Below are 20,433 nucleotides of genomic sequence, written 5' to 3' on the forward strand. Positions count from 1 at the left end.
TCCAGCTTTTCAGGGTCAATAAAATAAATACCAGTTAAGTACTGGTGTTGATGTAATCAATTTACCCCTCCCCTGAAATTGAGGGATTTGTACCAAAATTTGAAACCAATATTGATAATCCTTACAAGAGACAAGGCCTGAAATTTGTGGGAGGAGGACAGTCAATCACATTGGCCCAAGTATTCAACTCGTATGTATTGTATTAACCCTGAAAGGATGAGAGGCAAAGTTGATCTCATTGGAATTTGAATTTAGAATGTAAAGTCATGGAATGTTGCTAAATATTTTGTCCATTATTTACATTTGACGGATATTTGTCCTCATCTTGTTTGTTGTTAACACAACGTTTCGGCTGATATACCCTCCATCCTTCATCAGGAGTCTTGGGGGAAATTTCGAGTCTGGAATGAGAACCCAGGTTCAAAATTTCCCCCAAGACACCTGAAGTAGGCTGGAGGGTATATCAGCCGAAACGTTGTGTTAACAACAAACAAGATGAGGACAAATATCCATCAAATGTAAATAATGTAAATAGTGTACATAATTCCTCATCTATTAAAAATAGAACTGTATTATTTTGTCCATTGTGCTAATAATTCTGCCAATTTGCCTCCTTAATTATTATAATAATAATAATGAAAGGAGTGAAATAGAACCAGTGTGTTTATTATTGACACAATGACCCTCCTCAGATACAATCAACTACATAGAGTATTATCTATAAAAAAGCATAGCAGTGCTATCTATTCTTTTATTTGCTTCAGTCATTTGACTGCAGCCATGCTGGAGCACCGCCTTTAGTCAAACAAATTGACCCCAGGACTTATTCTTTGTAAGCCTAGTACTTATTCTATCGGTCTCTTTTGCCGAACTGCTAAGTTATGGGGACATAAATACACCAACATCAGTTGTCAAGCAATGGTGGGAGGACAAACACAGACATACAAACACACACACACACACACAACAGGCTTCTTTCAGTTTCCATCTACCAAATCCACTCACAAGGTTTTGGTCGGCCCGAGGCTATAATAGAAGACACTTGCCCAAGGTGCCACACAGTGGGACTGAACCCAGGACAATGTGGTTGGTAAGCAAGCTACTTACCACACAACCGCTCTTGCATCTATGTTGATATTATAATAATACACTTTGTGAAACTACATCTTTAGGTTTAAGCACGATTAAGAAGTTCTCTGCTCAACTAAGTTGTTTCAAGTTTGACCAATACCATCCCTCCTCTGCATGCCACCTTGGAAAAGTATCTTCTACCATAGCCATGGGTTGGACAAATCCTTCTGGTCTAGAGTGGTTGAAAATCTACACACGAATGAGTTTATTGTTTTGAGTGTTTAGAAATCTTATCTTATTGGAACAGTATCAACACCATCTACTCTCAGAGCTATTCTAATAACCAGATATAATTTTCTTACTCCTCCCTCTATTGCAGATGTGATTCTGGTTTTCGGCGAGCAAGTTGTGAACCGTCTAAAATTGCTAAAAATGGTATACAAGCTGATTTTGGGGCAACCTATAGTCCTGAAAATGACTTCAGAATCAAAGGTGGAGATACTGTGAGTGGTTATGAAGGATGTGGAACAATTCTGTCTGGAGAATCAATGTATTTCTACAAGGTATTTCCAAATTAGAGCAATTCAAAGCTGTATTTAATATTACTCTTTACTCTTTTACTTGTTTCAGTCATTTGACTGTGGCCATGGTGGAGCACTGCCTTTAGTCAAGCAAATCGACCCCAGGACTTAGTCTTTGTAAGCCTAGTACCTTTTTTTATCAGTCTCTTTTGCCAAACCACTAAGTTACAGGGACGTAAACACACCACCATTGGTTGTCAAGCGATGAGGAGGGGGACACAAGCACAGACACACAAGCATATACACACACACACATACATATATATATATTTATATATAACAGGCCGCTTTCAGTTTCTGTCTACCAAATCCACTCACAAGGGTTTGGTTGGCCCGAGGCTATAGTAGAAGACACTTGCCCCAGGTGCCATGCAGTGGGAATGAACCCAGAACCATGGTGGTTGGTAAGCAAGCTACTTACCACACAGCCAATGAATTGTTTGTGTTTGTGTATATTAAAGTGTACAGTATATTATAGTCCCATTACAGCTGAGCTTAGCAGTCCATTTCACACTAGATATTAATCCAGATGACTTATGGATTCTTAAGCACAAATACACACACTCATACAATTATGTTGTGTGTGTGTGTGTGTGTGTATATATAATCCCACCCATGCTAGCATGGAAGATGGACGTTAAACAAGGATGATGATTTGTATATAGATATATGTATAAACAGCCATGAGCAATGTGTTACCATAAAGCAAAAATATAATTGTCACTAAATACAATTAAGGGTGGGAAGACGTCTATTCTGCTAGAAATAAAAGCTAAAATACCTCAATTTTGTTCCCTTGTAAACATTCCAGAAAAATGGACATTCTTTAATGAAATTTTCCACAAATAACTTTCAGATGGTTTACGTTACAATTACATAGAAATTTAGTGCAGAAAAAGGGGGAGGAATGGATATTTCATGCATCTCAACTTTGTTTACTCATCAAGACTTGTGATTGAAGTTTGTACTTGAAATACTCATTTATCAAAACTGCATTTTGATAAAAAATGTATAAAAACTGGAATTTACAAAAATTTTCCTGACAATCTAGAATGTAATAAATAAATAATAAATGCACCCTTTTAAAGCCTAGCCAGTTTCATGGGCCTGGTTTCCTGGTTTCAATGGCGTATGTGTTCCCCAGCTGAATGGGACACCAGTCCATCATAGCGTTACTTATTTTTGCCAGCTGAGTGGACTGGAGCAACGTTAAATGAAGTGTTTTGCTCAAGAACACAACGCGTCACCCAGTCCAGGAATCGAAACCACAATCTTACGATCCTGATGCTGACATCCTAACCACTAAGCCATGCGCCTCCACTATAGAATGTAATAGTAAAAGTTATATAATTCCAACTAATTAATAGGCAGCTTTGCTCATTATTGTACGGCTATTATATACTTAAGATATTATATTGTGCTATGGAATCTGGATGATGGTTATGTAAATGTGTGTCTCTTTTGCTGATGTTTATCAGTGATAGCTGTAAACACTGCTGAGAACTTTGCAAAAGCAGTACTTATGAATAAAATACATTGTGTGATATTTTTCCCACCCAAGCTATAACTCCAGGCTGAGTGTGTGTGTGTGTGTTATCCCATCACTTGACAACCAATGTTGTAGAGGAGATATTAAAGAAAGTAGAGCTTTTAATTTATTAGAAGTTAACCTGCTGCAGACCAGTATCTTTCCTCTATAAATTTATTCTAGATTTATGTTGTTTAATCTAAGATTTGTTATGACTGAGGTGACCTTTGATCAAAGGCATTCTGGTCACGACCATCCTGGTTTTTCTCTTAGTTACTGTATATCTAAGACTACATATTGAACACATCCCTGTGCCAGTGGCACGTAAAAGGCACCATTCAAGTGTGATCGTTACCAGCATCACCTTACTGGCACCTGTGCCAGTGGCATGTATAAAAGATTCAAGCGAGATCGTTGCCAGTACTGCCTGACTGGCACGTAAAAGCACCCACTACACTATTGGAGTGGTTGATGTTAGGAAGGGCATCCAGCTGTGGAAACTCTGCCAGATCAAGATTGAAGCCTGGTGCAGCCATCTGGTTCGCCAGCCCTCAGTCAAAACCGTCCAACCCATGCTAGCATGGAAAGCAGACGTTAAACGATGATGATGATGATCCCTTGTTCCCAAAACATATTAGTATACATTTTGGGAGTAATTTCACTGTTGTTTCTCGTAGACTGAGCAATAATGTAGAGACTTCCTTGTAGTTTCATTTAGTTTGATGTCTTTAATACTGAACAGGACCTGGAACCTAGCAGCAGGTATTTAAAGGGAAATGCGACAAGACAGTCAGTCGCCTGCTGACACTCAACGCTACATCGAAGAGGCCAGGGAACAGAAGAAAGACAGAGAAAGATGACATGCACTCAACACCAGAGCTGAAGACACCTCCGAAAGGGGGGAGGCACCACATCAATACAGTAGAGGAGTAGGGGCCGAAACCGGATGTGGCTCCTCCTGATGATGTCTTGAGCTAACTGGATCCTATAAAAGGAGCTGTTGTGGTAGCAGACCACGAAACATGGTTGAAATTCTTTTTCCGAGGAGAAATGAGCAAAGGTTTTCGAAGTACTTCATTGTACTGTTTTATGTTCAGGCTTTAACTTTGCTTTTCATCTTTGAGTGATAAAATGAAGTTCCAGACAAGCATTGTGTCAGTGTAGTTGGTCATATTCTTATGCAAAGGTTTGTGGCTTTGTATCTATGTCAAGGGGCAGTCAACCAGCAGAGTCACTACAGTGTCAGACAAATGCCTTGTGGTATTTGTTCAACTCTTTGCATTCTGTGTTCAAATCCCATTGAGGTCAATTTTCATTCTTCTATTGTTTGTAAAACAAAATACCAGTCAAGTTCTGAGACTGATCTTTCTCTCTCTCTCTCTCTCTCTCTCTCTCTCCTTTCTTCTCTCTGTCCCCTCTCTCTCTCTCTTCACCCCCCCTCTCTCTCTCCCTCTCCACCCTCTCTATGACCCTCTCTCTTTGACACCCTCTGTCCCTTCCCTCTCTGTTCCCTCTCTCTGTCTTCCCTTCTCTCTCTGCCCCTTTCTTTCTCTTTCTCCTCTCTCTCTCTCTCTTTCTGTATTTGTATGTGTATACTAGCAGTATCGCCCGGCGTTGCTCGGGTTTGTAAGGGAAATAACTATATAAGCATTTTTAGAGAGTTACTTGCCTTATATAATAGCAAAAAAATGCATTAAAAATAGGAAAAAATGATGGTAAATTTTTTTTTTTAATCGTAGACTCATCCTAATACCCAGAAGGGCTTGATATGAATCACAACTATAAGATACCCACTTTTGGTTAAACTGCACCGCAAAACGTGGGAGTAGTTAGGAATCTAAATCGTAGGAGACAGGCACTCACACAACTTCAGTTTTATATATAAAGATATGTGTGTGTATGTATGTGTGTATATATGTATGTGTGTGTGAACAACTCATGGTGTGCAACTGACAATGTTCCTTTCCACCAACACAACCACTTCCTGCCTATCCCATATAAGGAATGTGTTTCCAAGAGTTTGGCACACGATGTCTGATAACTGACTTTGTCAGAGATCAAAACTGTAAATCCAATTTGATATTAAACTTTGGAAACAGATTTCATTTGACTCAAAATCTGATGTTTGCAGTTAATATTTCCATTCATAATTTAGTCACCTCTTCAGTCCAGTTGTTTGTTTGTGTGTGTGTGGGGGGGGGGTCAAGGTATACATGCTCTCTCTCTCTCTCTCTCTCTCATGCATATGCACTCTCTCTTATACACATGCACTCTCCCTCTCTCTCAGACATATGCATATTCTCTCTTTCTCTCATACATGTGCACTCTCACATGCGTGTGCACACATTCTCTCACAAGTACATGCAGGCTTCCACATAGTTTTCTATCTATCAAATTCATTCATGAGGCTTTGGTCAGCCTGAGATTATAAAAGAAGACAAAGAAGACACTTGCCCGATGAGTGGCACAGTGGCACTGAACCCAAAACCATGTGGTCACAAAGCAACCTTTATTACCACATGAAAGCCTGCCCCTCTTTTACTCTTTTACTCGTTTCAGTCATTTGACTGTGGCCATGCTGGAGCACTGCCTTTAGTCGAGCAAATCGACCCCAGGACTTATTCTTTGGAAGCCTAGTACTTACTCTATCGATCTCTTCTGCCGAACTGCAAAGTTACGGGGACATAAACATACCACCATCAGTTGTCAAGTGATGTTGGGGAGACAAATACAGACACACAAACATATACATAAATATATAAAATTTTAAATAATAAGGTTGAAAAATTGAATATTTAATTAATATCAATTTAAGATCAGTGGTCTAGCATATTTTAAAATCTGGTGTTTGCTAAATTTTCTTGAGAACATTCCTTTCTTAGTGGTAAGACCATAGCGGATCTTCTTCTAGCATAATGGATATCCATTTACAAGTCATCCCTTTTATATGTATACATATATATATATATACACACACACATATATACGACGGGCTTCTTTCAGTTTCTGTCTACAAAATCCACTCACAAGGCTTTGGTCGGCCCGAGGCTGTAGTAGAAGACACTTGCCCAAGGTGCCACGCATTGGGAATGAACCTATAACCATGTGGTTGGTAAGCAAGCTACTTACCACACAGCCACTTCTGCACATAGGTACAAACTTTAAAAGAAATGAAAACTATCAGATTTCTAACAATTGTCCTTTTTATTTCTTAAAGGATGGAATCAGGGTACTGACAACTGATGACCTGTATACTTTAGATGATGACTACATCCAATTTTACATTCAAATTGGTGGCAATGGCAAGAACTGCAATGGTGCTAATGATCCAAAAGAAGGTATTTTGCTGCAGTATTCCACAAATGCAGGTATTTCTTGGAAGACACTTGAAGAACTTGTCTACAATGAATATCGAGAACCTAAGTAATTATTTCTTTATTATATTATAAAGTAATTATATCTTAGAAATCTGTGTTTTTCAAATTGATTGCTTTTTTTGAACTTTGCTTTTTTTTTTTTGTGGTTTTATGTTGTTATTGTGACAAAACTCTGGGTTAGTCTTGATAAGAGTAAGCCTCACTTATTAAAAGCATTCCAGCTGTGGCCATCACATCCTTTAGATGTATCTGAAGGTGTCCTTTCCTTTTTAAAAAGATAGGCTATGATTAGAGGGTGAGTCGTTTATTTCTGGCAGGTGAGATGACCCTGTTGTTGCTCCTTCACTGACCTATTGTAAATTTGGTTATAAAATGAGAGCTTTAGAGCAGTTGTAACCAAAGCCACAATCTGATTTCACCCACTAAATAGAATCACCAGAGGAGCCTTGTGTTTCTCAGCCAAGGTCCACGTTTTCATTAAAATTTATGTGCAACAAATAGCTTATACTTCTACAACACAAAATATTTTAACTATTCTTTTATTGGCACTTGTGCCCGTGCTAGTTGAGTGCTAAACGCACCATCCAAGTGTGATCGTTGCCAGAGCGGCCAACAGGCTTCCGTGCTGGTGGCACGTAAAAGGGCACCATTCGAGCATGATCGTTACCAGCGTCGCCTTATTGGCACCTGTGCTGGTGGCATGTGTAAAAAGATTTGAGCGAGGTCATTACCAGTACCGCCTGACTGGCCCCCATGCCGGTGGCATGTAAAAAGCACCCACTACACTCTCGGAGTGGTTGGCGTTAGGAAGGGCATCCAGCTGTAGAAACGCTGCCAGATCAAGCTTGGAGCCTGGTGCAGCCATCTGGTTCGCCAGCCCTCAGTCAAAATCGTCCAACCCATGCTAGCATGGAAAGCGGACGTTAAACGATGATGACAATGATGATGACAAACCCTTGACATCCAACTTCAATTGGAACCTTTCGCTAATCTGATATTTTCACTCATATCAGTGGGGTCAGCCGGTGCACATTGATGCTGTCAAGAAGTAGGACCTGAAACAGTGCACATTCTCTCCTGATGATTCCATATACTTCCTGGCTTCCAGTATGTGGAGTTCACAACTGGTAGCACTTGCATGTGCAAGTTGTTTGCAAAACACCTAATATTTAATTATAAAAACATAACATGGATTTTTTAAACTTCAAATGGTTATGAGACTCCATCTGAGTGAAAGAGAAATTCAAAGGGGCCCACAGGGGAAAAAATGGTTCAGAACCATTACACTAAATGGTCACTTGACCTGCTAAATATTGCAGCCAAATCTCCCTTTAATCACACCACTAAATCTTATATAAAAGCACATAATGGCGGTGCCCCAGCAAATGGCGGTGCCCCAGCATGGCCACAGCTCATTAGCTGAAACTGGAAAAATCAAATTAAATTATGTACTCTTTCATAACTCTAAAAAGTTGGTATGGTTATGGCTTCAATCAGGGTTGACTGCTATTGCATGAAACCCACAAGTTGTCTTCCTAGAATTTCAGTGGGGTAGCAAGGGGGTGCGGCAGTGTGGAGGGTGCAAGGCAGGTGCTGTTTGATTTTCCATGTAAAACAAGAGCCTGGGTGTCTCAGTATTAGACTACTGTGATTCTGGTATTTATGTAGTCAAGACTTTGTATAAATAACTGCTTTTGGAGATATCTTTTACGTGGCAGGAAATAATATTCTTCCTAATTCCTAATTAAGATTTCAACATTTCAGAAAGTATTATCATTTACTGGCGCCACCAAAGACTGAAGCCAGGGTTCATTTAGTTATTCCACATTACTGATATCACTATCGACATTAATTCTTCCTGGCATTCTGTCAGTTATGATGACAAGTGTTCCAGTTAATCCAATCAATAGAACAGCCTGCTCATTAAATTAATGTGCAAGTTATTAAGCATTCCACAAACATGTGTACCCTTAACACAGTTCTCATCGAGATTCAGCCTGACACAGAATAGGACAAAGCTGACCCTTTGAATTACACATACAACTCATTTTCACCAGCTGATTGGACTGGTGCAATGAGAAATAAAGTGTGTTACTCAAGGGCATAATACACAACCAGGAATTGAACTCATGACCTTATGTTTGTGAGCCGAATACACCTAACCACTAAGCCATGCGCCTTCACTTCAACATTAATTATCTGTTATCCTATGTTGGTGTAAGTTGGATAAGTTTATAGCCAAACATATTTCCATACCTTCCATTTCTGAAACTCAAAGTTCTCAAATCTGATTGTCCCCAATCTATTCAGGTCTTCCTTTAGTCTGTCTTCACAATATGTACCACTAACTCAAACACACCCAACCCATTTCCATTCTCTGTAGAAATCTATAATTTGAAGTGCCACATTCTTAGATATTGATTTGTATCTAAGAATATGGCACTCCAAATTATAGATTTCTACAGAGAAAATTATATTTTCACTTAAAATATACACAAAATAATGTTGAAATTGAAGTCGTGTGTCCTTTTCAATTCCAACAGCAACTCAAATGATTCATTTACTAAATTTATATTTTATTATTATGACTAACATAAACTGGTACCATGCCAAAATTAAATTCCTTCCATTTACTGCATCAAAACCAACTTTCTATAGTTGCACTGGACTAATATTCTGAAACTAACTGAATATGAAATTGAAATAAAATTATATTATTCCTAGAAATTTCATATTACTTCTAATCCTGTCTGTGAAAAACCAAGATTAATTTATATTATGGAGAGAAAAAGTGTCCAAGAAAACTAATAGTAGTAATCTACCTCATGAAGTTCATGGAATAAGGTTAGTTTGTATGCCATAAGAATTCAACATTCCAAGATTAACACTTCATCTGAGAAAGAAAAATAAGTAAATAAAATTTTAAGTTTTAGATGTTTTCTCACTCTCAGACATTCCTCAAACATCAGATTCTACTTCTTCCTATGGCATACAAATTATCCAAGCTCACAAAGAATACTAGGAAAATTGGCTCCTGTGCTGGTGGTACATAGAACGCACCATCCGAATGTGGCCAATGCCAGTAGCCCCTGACTGCCCCCCCCATGCCAGTGGCACGTAAAACGCACTATCCAAACATGATCGATGCCAGGCCTGCTTCACTGGCTCTTGTGCCAGTGACATGTAAAAAGCACCCACTACACTCTCAGGGTTGTTGGCATTAGGAAGGGCATCCAGCTCTAGAAACATAGCCAGATCAGAGTGGAGCCTGGCGCAGCTGCTGGCTTTCCAGACCTCAGTCAAACCATCCAACCCATGCCAGCATGGAAAGCAGATATTGATGATGATGCTACTGAGGGTGGTGGTGGTTTTATTTATGACTAGAAATATACATCAGTCATTGGAAGTTTTATTAAAAATGTAACTTGTTTACCATAAAATTATCAGGTAATGTCAGAATCTGAAATCTCTTGAGGACTTTCCAATGAAATGTTTTACTTGAAATGTCAATTTTCGATGTTTGTGACCATTACTTGATACAGAATGGTACCATATCCACAGTGTTTACTCAATTCCTTACAAACCAGTGTCAAGCCCATTAAACTGTAGGTGTGTATTAAAGAACATCTTGATATAACTTCAAAATATACAATCTTCTTGTATTTCTATAGGTTTGTACATGTCAGGTTACCCAAAGAGGCCAAGACTGACAGTACACGTTTCCGCTGGTGGCAACCAATGCATTCAGGAAAAGGTACTGATCAGTGGGCAGTAGATGGTATTTACATTGGGTTCTACGAAAAGTTAACCACTCTACAAGATAACTTCAACGTAAGTTAAATATTTTAACCCATTTGTTTTGTTATTAATAACTCACTTTGTTATATGTAGATAATAGCTTTTTGGTTGTTATCTAGGTTTACTCTAAGGCCTTGGATTATTTCAGCTTTTAACTAGATATAAATCTCTGGAACAGCTACCGACCCTACATAAAACATAGATTTATATATGGTTCACATATCTGGAATGCCTTCATCTTCACCATTCTATTTCTGTAGCTGGTGTTCCCACATAGAACCATGCCAAAATTAGGATATATGTGCAAGATGTATTCCTCCAACATATCTAGGTGGGAATAAGAACTCACTTAAACCCTAAGAATTCAGCCAACCCCATATCAGCATAGAAAGCAGTTAGATGACAATGATGGTGATGGCAGTGGTAGTGGTGATGGCGATGCTGATGGTTATTGTGATGAGAATATTTTTCATGTTTGCACATATTAAATAGGTTTTACAGCATTTCACCATCTGTAGGGAATCTTCCTCACGTGGCCCAATCAACAAAAGAGAAAGCCACCAATCATTGTTCTGGATTTTTTCTGGTTTTTTTCTAGACAGATGTTCTTCCTATCACCAACCACTTTATAGTATGTACTAAAAACATTATTTCATTGTGCTTGCGTAGAGAGGTTGACTGTAACAAGAGTAAAAGGTACCTGCAATCCTGTATTAAATTGCTACTGCTCTCCTCAATGGTTTGCATTCAGGACCTACATCATCAACTCCTAGACATTACCGTCTTAAGTCCCAAGATGCATAGGACCACATAATCTGATTTCCATGGCATATAAGTGTCTGAGATCATGGCATTTCACCTGAAAGGGATACCAGTCCATTTCAGGGGTTACTCATTTATAGTTGAATAAAGTGTTTTGCTCAGGAACACAATACCCCACCCAGACAATGAATTGATCATGGGTGCATCACCCTAACCACTAGATAACACACCTTCACATCTACTTTGTACAAATAAATTTTAATTATAGCCAATACTTTCTTTCTAAACATCTATAATATGTATTTTTTATTCATATTGTGCCAGTATATTAATTTACCCTTTTAAAATTTCTGAAATATTAACCTATAAACTTTTTTGTAAATCTCCAGAGATTATCTGATCTGTATACACTTGGCCCTTGGCTCACAGTAACAGATGGTGTCAATGGTATGTACTGCAAAAGCAATAGTTCTGCACTTATCTTAGCTAACCAAGAAAATGATAAACTTATAATTACAAAAGACATGAACCTGAAGGAAGGAGACACCATTCAGTTTAAGGTATGAGTTTTTTTTTGTTTTTTTTCCATCAAACTAAATATATTTTTGTTCATTCACATTCATTTTAATTATGTAATCTTAATTAAAAATAAAAAGAGCTAAGTGAAATTATTCAGGTGAGCCAAAGACATGAATTTATTAAATAAGTCCAGAGGTTATGTACTGAATGCATTTGCACAAAAACATTCTAAATTGAAATTTTCCTTTCAGTTAATTAACGAAAACAAAAACCTAGAGGACATTATTAACAATTCTCAAAGAAAATGGGATGTAATTTTCATAAAATAAGAATTTATTTACCAAAGTTAATTTGCACACTTTACATAATGTTTGTGAGCAAAAAACAACTGTGGACCTGTTTCTGTCTATAAGACTATGTCAACATAGTTTAGTCTCCTCACACCTATTTGATCAGTAAACCAAAACTTTTTACATAGAAAAACAATATTAGAAATAACTTCTGGCTAGTATGATTTGCATAATTAATTTTTTTTTTAATTATGCAGATTATACAGGCTCAAGTTTTTTTATGTATCTTTTTCCAATAAAAATCTTTGTTAGTTGATCAAGTAAGCTTGAGTTGATTACAAGGTCTGTCTATAATGAAACTAAGCCTTTTTATGAAAAAGAAAAAAACCTTATTGCTTTACTTACAGTTGAATCAGACTTGGCCCACTTAAAAGGATTCTCCTTACTCATGACACACTATTCCCAATGTCGCCAGTAGTTTTTCCAGTTTTGGAACAAACCTGGAACATGTGTGCTGAGACAGTATCCAGTTTTGTTTGTGAATTTTTTTCAACCTCTTCTATCATCTGAAACTGGGAAGGATTTCAACTTTAAGAACAAAATCCACAGTGGCCAATATATAGCCTAGTGGTTACAGTGTTGCACTCACAATCACTAGATCATGGGTTCAATTCCCAGACTAGGCTGTGCATTGTGTTCTTGAGCCAAACACTTCATTTCATTTAGCTCTAGTTCCCCTTTTGATGAAGGGGGAATGTTGGCCTGCTCACCTATCACATAGAATGCCACCTTCCAAAGGCTAAAGCGCATTGTGACCATTGATATGTAGCAACATCTGATAGTTTGGTTGGTCATGTGGTCACATTATATATACGTGTGTGTGTGTGTGTATATATAAATCACATATGACAGGTTTCTACTTTATTTCTTTTTTCTTTATTGCCCTTAATGGTCTAAACATAGAGGGGACGAACAAGGATAGACAAAGGGATTAAGTCGATTACATTGACCCCAGTGCATAACTGGTACTTAATTTATCGACCCTGAAAGGATGAAAGGCAAAGTCGACCTTGGTGGAATTTGAACTCAGAACGTAAAGACAGACAAAATACCGCTAAGCATTTCGCCCAGCGTGCTAACATTTCTGCCAGCTTGCCGCCTTTATAATATACTCTACTCTACTTCTGCTCTATTTCTGCCTACCAAATTCACTCACAAGGCATTGATTGGCCCAGGGCTATAGAAGACACTTGGCCAAGATGTCATGCAATGGGACTGAACCCAGAACCAGGTGGTTGCAAAACAAGCTTCTTGACCAAACAGCCTTCGTGCACCTGTGACTTTTTAAAATTTATTCTCTTTTTATATAATGGCAGAACATCATCTAAACTTACTCGATCACCAAGCAACATGAATGAATTTAAGTAACAGGAATACAGTACAGAAATAGTAGCAAAATGAAGTGCAAAAACTGAAACCTAACATTTTAGTGGTGGCAAAGAAAAGTTAAGAAACGCATAAAACATTGTTATTAAAAATAGCTGTTTATTTCGGAACTCATGAAATTCAGTTTTAAATAGTAAACATGAAGGATTTTTTTAGCAATTTCTTTTTCTGGTTTTTATGTGTGTGCTTTCTTTAGAATTTGAGAATTTACTATAAAACTTTTCAATACTTTTTTACAGAAAAAAACTTCTTCGTGAATTGCTTGTCTCTCTCTTTACAGATTAATGTCGACTGTAATAAAAAATTTCAATGGGACCATCCTGTATGGTTTCAATACAGTCATGATAATGGAAATTCCTGGAAATTGGTATCTAGCCAATGCTATGATGAAGGTGAATGTGGTGGTGAGTTAACAGAGGGAACTATTTACCATTCTGGTACCTATGGTGACTGGAGATTAGTTGTAATTCCTGTAAGAGAAGAAATAGCATCCAGGTATAAATAAATAGCTTTTAAACATTTCGCATCTAAATTTTTGAAATAAGTTATTGTTAGTGCAATAGTAATTCTTCAAACGTTTAACCCCGTTTTTAGAGAGAAAAAATATTTTAATATTTATATCATAATATTCATTCATTTATTCATTTTATGCCCATTTATCCCATGCTGATCTGGGATGGACAAATACATGTTGTGTAGGCATTGTTTTACTGTCAAATACTCTTCCTGTTGCTATCCATTGTCTGCCTTTCAAGAAAGGGAATTTCTATCCTAGTTGTCTTTGAAAGGGCAGGGTACATAATGAATTTTGATAGGTAATGTCAACAAGCATCACTGATTTTTAGCTGAGTGCTTTCATGGAAAGCACAGAATCTAATCATTCACACAGATGAGCATATGTGCACATGCATACACACACACACACGTGTGCATAGACGTGTATGCATCATGGGCTTTCAAACAGTTTCTGATTACTTATAAATAGCCGAAGGTTATAACAGGAGACACTTACCCAAGGTGACAAACTGTGAGATAAAAATTTAACAACAACAAACATAAAAGAGGAAGTGTTTGTGTAGTCATTCAACTTGCTAGAAATACCAACCAAATTTCCTTCAAATTGCACTTTATTTTTTAAAAAGTGAAAGATGTAGTAGATAACGTAGCTGTCACAATTAGAATGCCTCTGACCATGGGGTTTACCCAGTCAGGTCTGACTTGGAGCTAAACATCTTAATGTCATTACACTCACCATTTATGAAGCTTCTTTTATTCTACTTTGGTATGATTTGTCCTTCAACATCCTGCAACAATCTCATTAATGAAATATCATTAAATACCTCATTAAGGAATTGTCTGAAAGGTATAGTTTTGACCAAATATTGTTTAGATATTAAATATATAGATATCTAACTTTCATTCCCTTCAACGTTGCTATGAGTGTTATACCATTTGTATGATGTGGAAAATATTCCAGCAGTATTGCCCAATTGATGCTGGCATTAACTTTAGAATTTCCCCAAGGCTTGGTCCCCATGCCATCTGTCCTCTACAAAAGTCATGTTCGTGTCGCATCACAACACTAAGACAGATCTATTTCAGTTCAACTGGCCCTGCTGTCTTTAACATCATGCCAAGTCATACAAGAGAAGAAAAAGATCTTAAAATATTCTAACAGGTCCTGGATGAATATCTCCATTGAATTCCAGATAAACCACCTACACCCAAACATATCTCTGCAAACAATAACTCTTTACTTGAATGAGCTATGCTGTCCAAAGAATGACTAACATGAAACATCATGAAATGTTTTTTCCAAGTGTTACTATTATGTTAGACTTGACCAGGGCTAGTACTTTGATAAGTTTTGACCACAATTTGCCCAGTGTTGATCGGGTTTGTTTCGACCCTTTAGAATTGGAATTTTTGAAAAGTTAAAATTTTGCATTATGTAGCTTGATATTCTCTTTAAGTGAACATTCTTCTTGTTGAAATACACAGAAAAAGGTGACACAGCAGTCAAAAAATCGTAAAAAATAGGTATTTTCATAGAAAAAGAGCACCTTTTTGATGTAAATAATTTTCGGTGTTAACATGGTCCGATTTGAACTTTTTCTTCTACGGAAGGAAGAGCAAGCCTTTTTCTATCATACTCTCAATTTTGGTCAACTTGCACTGCAGGGTCTCGGAGGAGATAGTGTTAGTTGAAGGCTACCAAACCTGCCATACACAGACAACTTCAGCTTTATATAGAGAGATATATATGTATGTATGTATTGAAATATGTATGACAAAACCTGAAGCAATACAGCTTTTTTTTAACCAAGTCTCTCTTACCTATCAGACCAGTTTTGTTCCGTTGGTGGCAACGTGGAGGAACAGCCCATAGCTTTGCTCTTGATGATGTCTACATTGGTCCTTCATGCCTTGATCGATGTAATCGAAATGGTATATGTCAGTCCCAACATCGATCAGTAGAATGCAAATGTGAAGAAGGCACACAAGGTAATTCTTTTAATTTATAATTAATTCACTTTCCAAATAATTATCTAACCAACTGAATTATCAGAATGCTTAAATGATGATGATCATCATCAACATCATTTAACGTCTGTTTTCCATGCTAGCATGAGTTGGATGATTTGACTGGGGTCTGGGAAGCCAGGAGGCTGCACCAGGCTCCAGTCTGATCTGGCAGTGTTTCTACAGCTGGATGCCCTTCCTAATGCCAACCACTCTGTGAGTGTAGTGGGTGCTTTTTACGTGCTACCGGCACAGGTGCCAGGGGAGGCGGGCAACAGCCACGATCGGTTGGTGCTTTTTACGTGCCACCGGCATGGAAGCCAGTCAAGGCGGTGCTGGCATCGGCCACGTACAGATGGTGCTTTTTATGTGCCACTGGCACAGGTACATTCCACCGGCACAGTGATTACATGCCACCAGCACAGATTTTTACTAAAATCTTTACTAAAATATATAAATATTCAACTTATGTATCTATTTCAATAATTAGAATATTTAGAATATTCTACATTTCCTACAGAATATAAAGCTGTAAAATACTAACTATATTGTCTCTAATTTACTTGTGATTAACCCTTAATTTGATTTAACCCTTTAGCATTTAAACTAGCTGTATCTGGCTCAAATATTCTACATGTTTTATGCCCAGGCCAGCCAGATCTGGTCTTTTACACTTACCCTACAATGTCATTTTAAAAGTAAGCAATCACATTATTGAAATCTTGAAGCAGTGAGATAATGTGTGATAAATTCAAACAATGAGAATAAATATATATTACGTTTGACAGAGTGATCTGAATGCTAAAGAGTTAAACTGTGGCCAAAACCAACTTTTAAAAATAGTGGAAGATCTTTGTGAAAGAAATCATTTATTGAATAATTAATTCCTAGATTTCAGTGTGTTCTACAGGCCTGGCAATTGACTTCATCTTAACATGTGTATTGAGGTGGAGAAAAATTACATTCTGGAAGTCATGATAGTCATTTAAAACACTTGTTATACCGTTTTAATGAGTATTAGACAGGTCATCAATTTAAAAATCTGATAAAGAGTTAGGGTATTTAGGCTGATAAAAATATTTCAATCACCCATTTTTCAAAATAAGACAAATATGCATGAAGAAATTAGATTAATGCCATGAGAAACATTAACATAGTTTTTTAAAAAAATAGGAAATCTCTTCAACTGTAACTACTCTACTTATTCATAGAGTAAACATCTGGGTTTATACAGGTAATTAGTTTGCTTACCAACCACATGGTTCCGGGTTCAGTCCCACTGCATGCCACTTTGGGCAAGTGTCTTTTACTATTGCCTCAGGCTGACCAAAGCCTTGAGAGTGGATTTGGTAGACGGAAACTGGAAAGAAGCCCATTGTATATATATGTGTATGTGTTTTTCCCCCCAACATCGCTTGACAACCAATGCTGGTGTGTTTACATCCCCATAACTTAGCAGTTTGGCAAAAGAGACAGATAGAATAAGTACTACAAAGAATAAGTCCTGGGGTCGATTTGCTCGACCAAAGGCGGTGCTCCAGCATGGCCACAGTTAAATGACTGAAACAAGTAAAAGACTAAAAGAGACTAAACAGGGAATACACATATTACTAACACAGCTTTTTCAACCAAATACTACCACTACAAATTTTGGAGTCTAATGAATATCAGAATAAATTAAGCATATGAATACTTAAGTATTTGGCATGTTTATAACATTGTTTTGTATTTAGAAGAAAATATAAGTGTGAATTGGAGTTATCAAGAACAAAATAACAATCAAATTCTTCCTTTTTTTTGGCGGCAGCAAGAAATCCAATGTCTCATAACTGAAAACATTGTAGATAAATTTTGCATTTATCCAATAAAATTGCAGCTAATAAGTAACAAAACAGTTTTATATGAATGTGAAGGAAATGATTTTAAATGCTATTATGTATATGCTAGCAGTTTGCCTGATGGGGAAAAAAAAAAGATATGGAAGAATAACAGCATCAGAATATGCTACACTTTTTCATTCACTTTTGTTACATTTCTTAATAGTATTGCTTGCTGTAAATCTCTAACTATTGTCTGTTATCATCATCATTTGAAGTCCATATTTTCATTGCTTGTATAGGTTTGTCTTACGTGTACAGGTCTTGTTTCATGCAATATCTTATCACTTGTTGTGGGCTCTTGCCATCTTCATGAGAGTCTCTTAAGATTAGCCTTCATCACATCTTCACATGCATTCTTTGACCTTTCTCATGTCCATTTTCATTCCACTTGGATTACTTGGTACGTTTTTACCAATCAGTCATTCTCCATACACATCACATATCTGTACAAGCACATTATAACTGATATGCTTAGCCTTCTTTCCAAATCATTCATGATCTCGTCTTCATACATTCTAACATGCCACACCCAATGAAGCATGCCCACCTCATTTTTTCCTCCTCACACTTCACACTCAGTACTCATGTTTCCCTACTATTCAATATTACACTACATACATATGCATCATATAATCTACCCTTAACTCAGAAGGAAAGACCTTTTATTGCCAGTAAAGGTAAAAGATCTCTAAACTTTCTATACCCTGGTCTTACTCTATTATGCATTCAGAACACCTGCCTTCACTGTTGTTTATGCCACTTAGGTAACAGAGGTTGTCAACTAATTTTTTGGTATTTGAAGAATTTCATTTCATTGATACTCTCACTTCTAACTATTCCTATACATCAGAAAAAGAAGAACCGCCCCAAAAGGGCAATTTGGGAAACTTCAGCGGTCCGACTTGCCAGGAAGGAACGTCGGACTGCTGAACGGGAATACAAGTTGCATAAATCAGACACCAACAGGAAGAAGCGGAATAAATCTTCCAACCATCTCAAGCAAGTGACAAAAAAAGCAGTGCTTGAATTTGAACAGTGCATAGCAGCCAATCCTGACAGCAAGGTTTTCTGGAAATATGTGCATTCAAAGCAGAGACCTCACTCTCCAGTGGGCCCTCTTCGCAACCCTCACACAAACCAGATCACTGACGACCCCAAGGAATGCGCAGAACTCATTGCCGAGTGCTATGCAAACATATTCACTGTTGAAAGTCAAAATGTACCATCTTCACCATCACTAACAGCAAATTCCATAACAACTATGGAATTTACACCTGCAATGCTGCGACGTCACCTTCAAAATAAGCGCAACTATGCCTCCCCTGGTCTCGATGGAGTTACATACCTGCTTCTCAAATGTGGCAGGTACTTCCTTTTACACCAGCTTTCTATTTTCTTCCAGTACTGTCTCGACAATGGTGCTACTCCGGAGCAGTGGAAAACTGCCAGTGTCATTCCTCTGTTCAAAAAGGGCAACCGCACATCACCTGCCAACTATCGCCCAGTCAGTCTCACTAGCTGTATTGCAAAACTGATGGAATCGTGTGTCAGAGAAACACTCTGGAACTTCTGGAGCTCTCACAGTCTCATCCGACCCTCACAATATGGATTTGTCCCTAACTCCAGCTGCAGTGATCAGCTTGTCGAGTTCCTTGAGGACATTACTCAGATCACTGACAGTGGCTCATGGGTGGATGTTGTCTACCTTGACTTTGCTAAGGCTTTCAACTCTGTGCCACACAAAAGGCTTATGGTGAAACTCTCTGCAATGGGTGTGAGGGATGACCTTTTTAACTGGTTGAAATCCTTCATTCTCAGCCAAAAGGAGGTAGTCACAGTTCTAGGACAGCATTCTACACCATATGAGATGTCATCGGGTGTACCACAGGGATCTGTCCTTGGTCCCCTCTTGTTTGTGGCATACATTAATGACATAGATGCCAATTTAAAGAATGCCACAGTATTGAAATATGCAGACGACATCAAGCTGTACCTTGAAATCAAGAGGACAGATCCTGATGTCTACAACTCTTTCCTGCAATCAGACCTAGACACAATGCAGCAATGGATCACAGACTGGCAACTGAAACTGGCTGTGGACAAGTGTACCACCATGCATTTTGGGAGAAAAAACCCTGCGTCCACATACTCCCTCCACAACACTGATATCAAGAAATCCTCTTGCGAGCATCACTAGGCATCACTGTCAGCAGTGATTTGCGTTGGACAAAGCATATCTCTAAAATTGTCAAGAAGGCCGAGGGTGTCTTGGCATCACTCAGCAAGACTTTTGTTAGCCGCTCTCCAGCCATCTATTTAAAACTGTATACAGCTATGGTACGACCACACTTGGAATTCGCATCATCAGTTTGGAACCCCTATCTTGCTCAGAACATTGACCTCCTGGAATCTGTCCAGAGACGTGCAACCAAACGCATACCCTCCATCAGACACCTACCATATTCTGAGCGCCTTGTTTCCCTGGGAATGGATTCACTGAAGCTCCGGCGTCTGGCGACGGACTCGGTAGACACCCACAAAGTTATCAACCACCTCACCAACAACAACACTGAACACCTTTTTGATCTCCATGTGTCTAACACACGTGGACATGCCTACAAAGTCAGAAAACAACACAGCTCCCATGACTTTTGGAAA

General features: G+C 38.1%; 1 protein-coding gene across 1 annotated transcript in view; it reads left to right on the forward strand.

Moving 5' to 3' along the window:
- The window catches only part of LOC115210297 (reelin), a 254,404-nt gene that overhangs the window by 114,634 nt on the left and 119,337 nt on the right, over nt 1-20,433 (forward strand). Inside the window, exons 22-27 of the mRNA XM_036501881.1 lie at nt 1,451-1,634; nt 6,398-6,603; nt 10,229-10,388; nt 11,507-11,677; nt 13,653-13,867; nt 15,717-15,877. Of these exons, the coding sequence (XP_036357774.1) occupies nt 1,451-1,634; nt 6,398-6,603; nt 10,229-10,388; nt 11,507-11,677; nt 13,653-13,867; nt 15,717-15,877 (1,097 nt within the window). The remainder of the gene's footprint in view (nt 1-1,450; nt 1,635-6,397; nt 6,604-10,228; nt 10,389-11,506; nt 11,678-13,652; nt 13,868-15,716; nt 15,878-20,433) is intronic.

This window comes from Octopus sinensis, linkage group LG4 (genome assembly GCF_006345805.1).
Source record: "Octopus sinensis linkage group LG4, ASM634580v1, whole genome shotgun sequence".
NCBI lineage: Eukaryota > Metazoa > Mollusca > Cephalopoda > Octopoda > Octopodidae > Octopus > Octopus sinensis.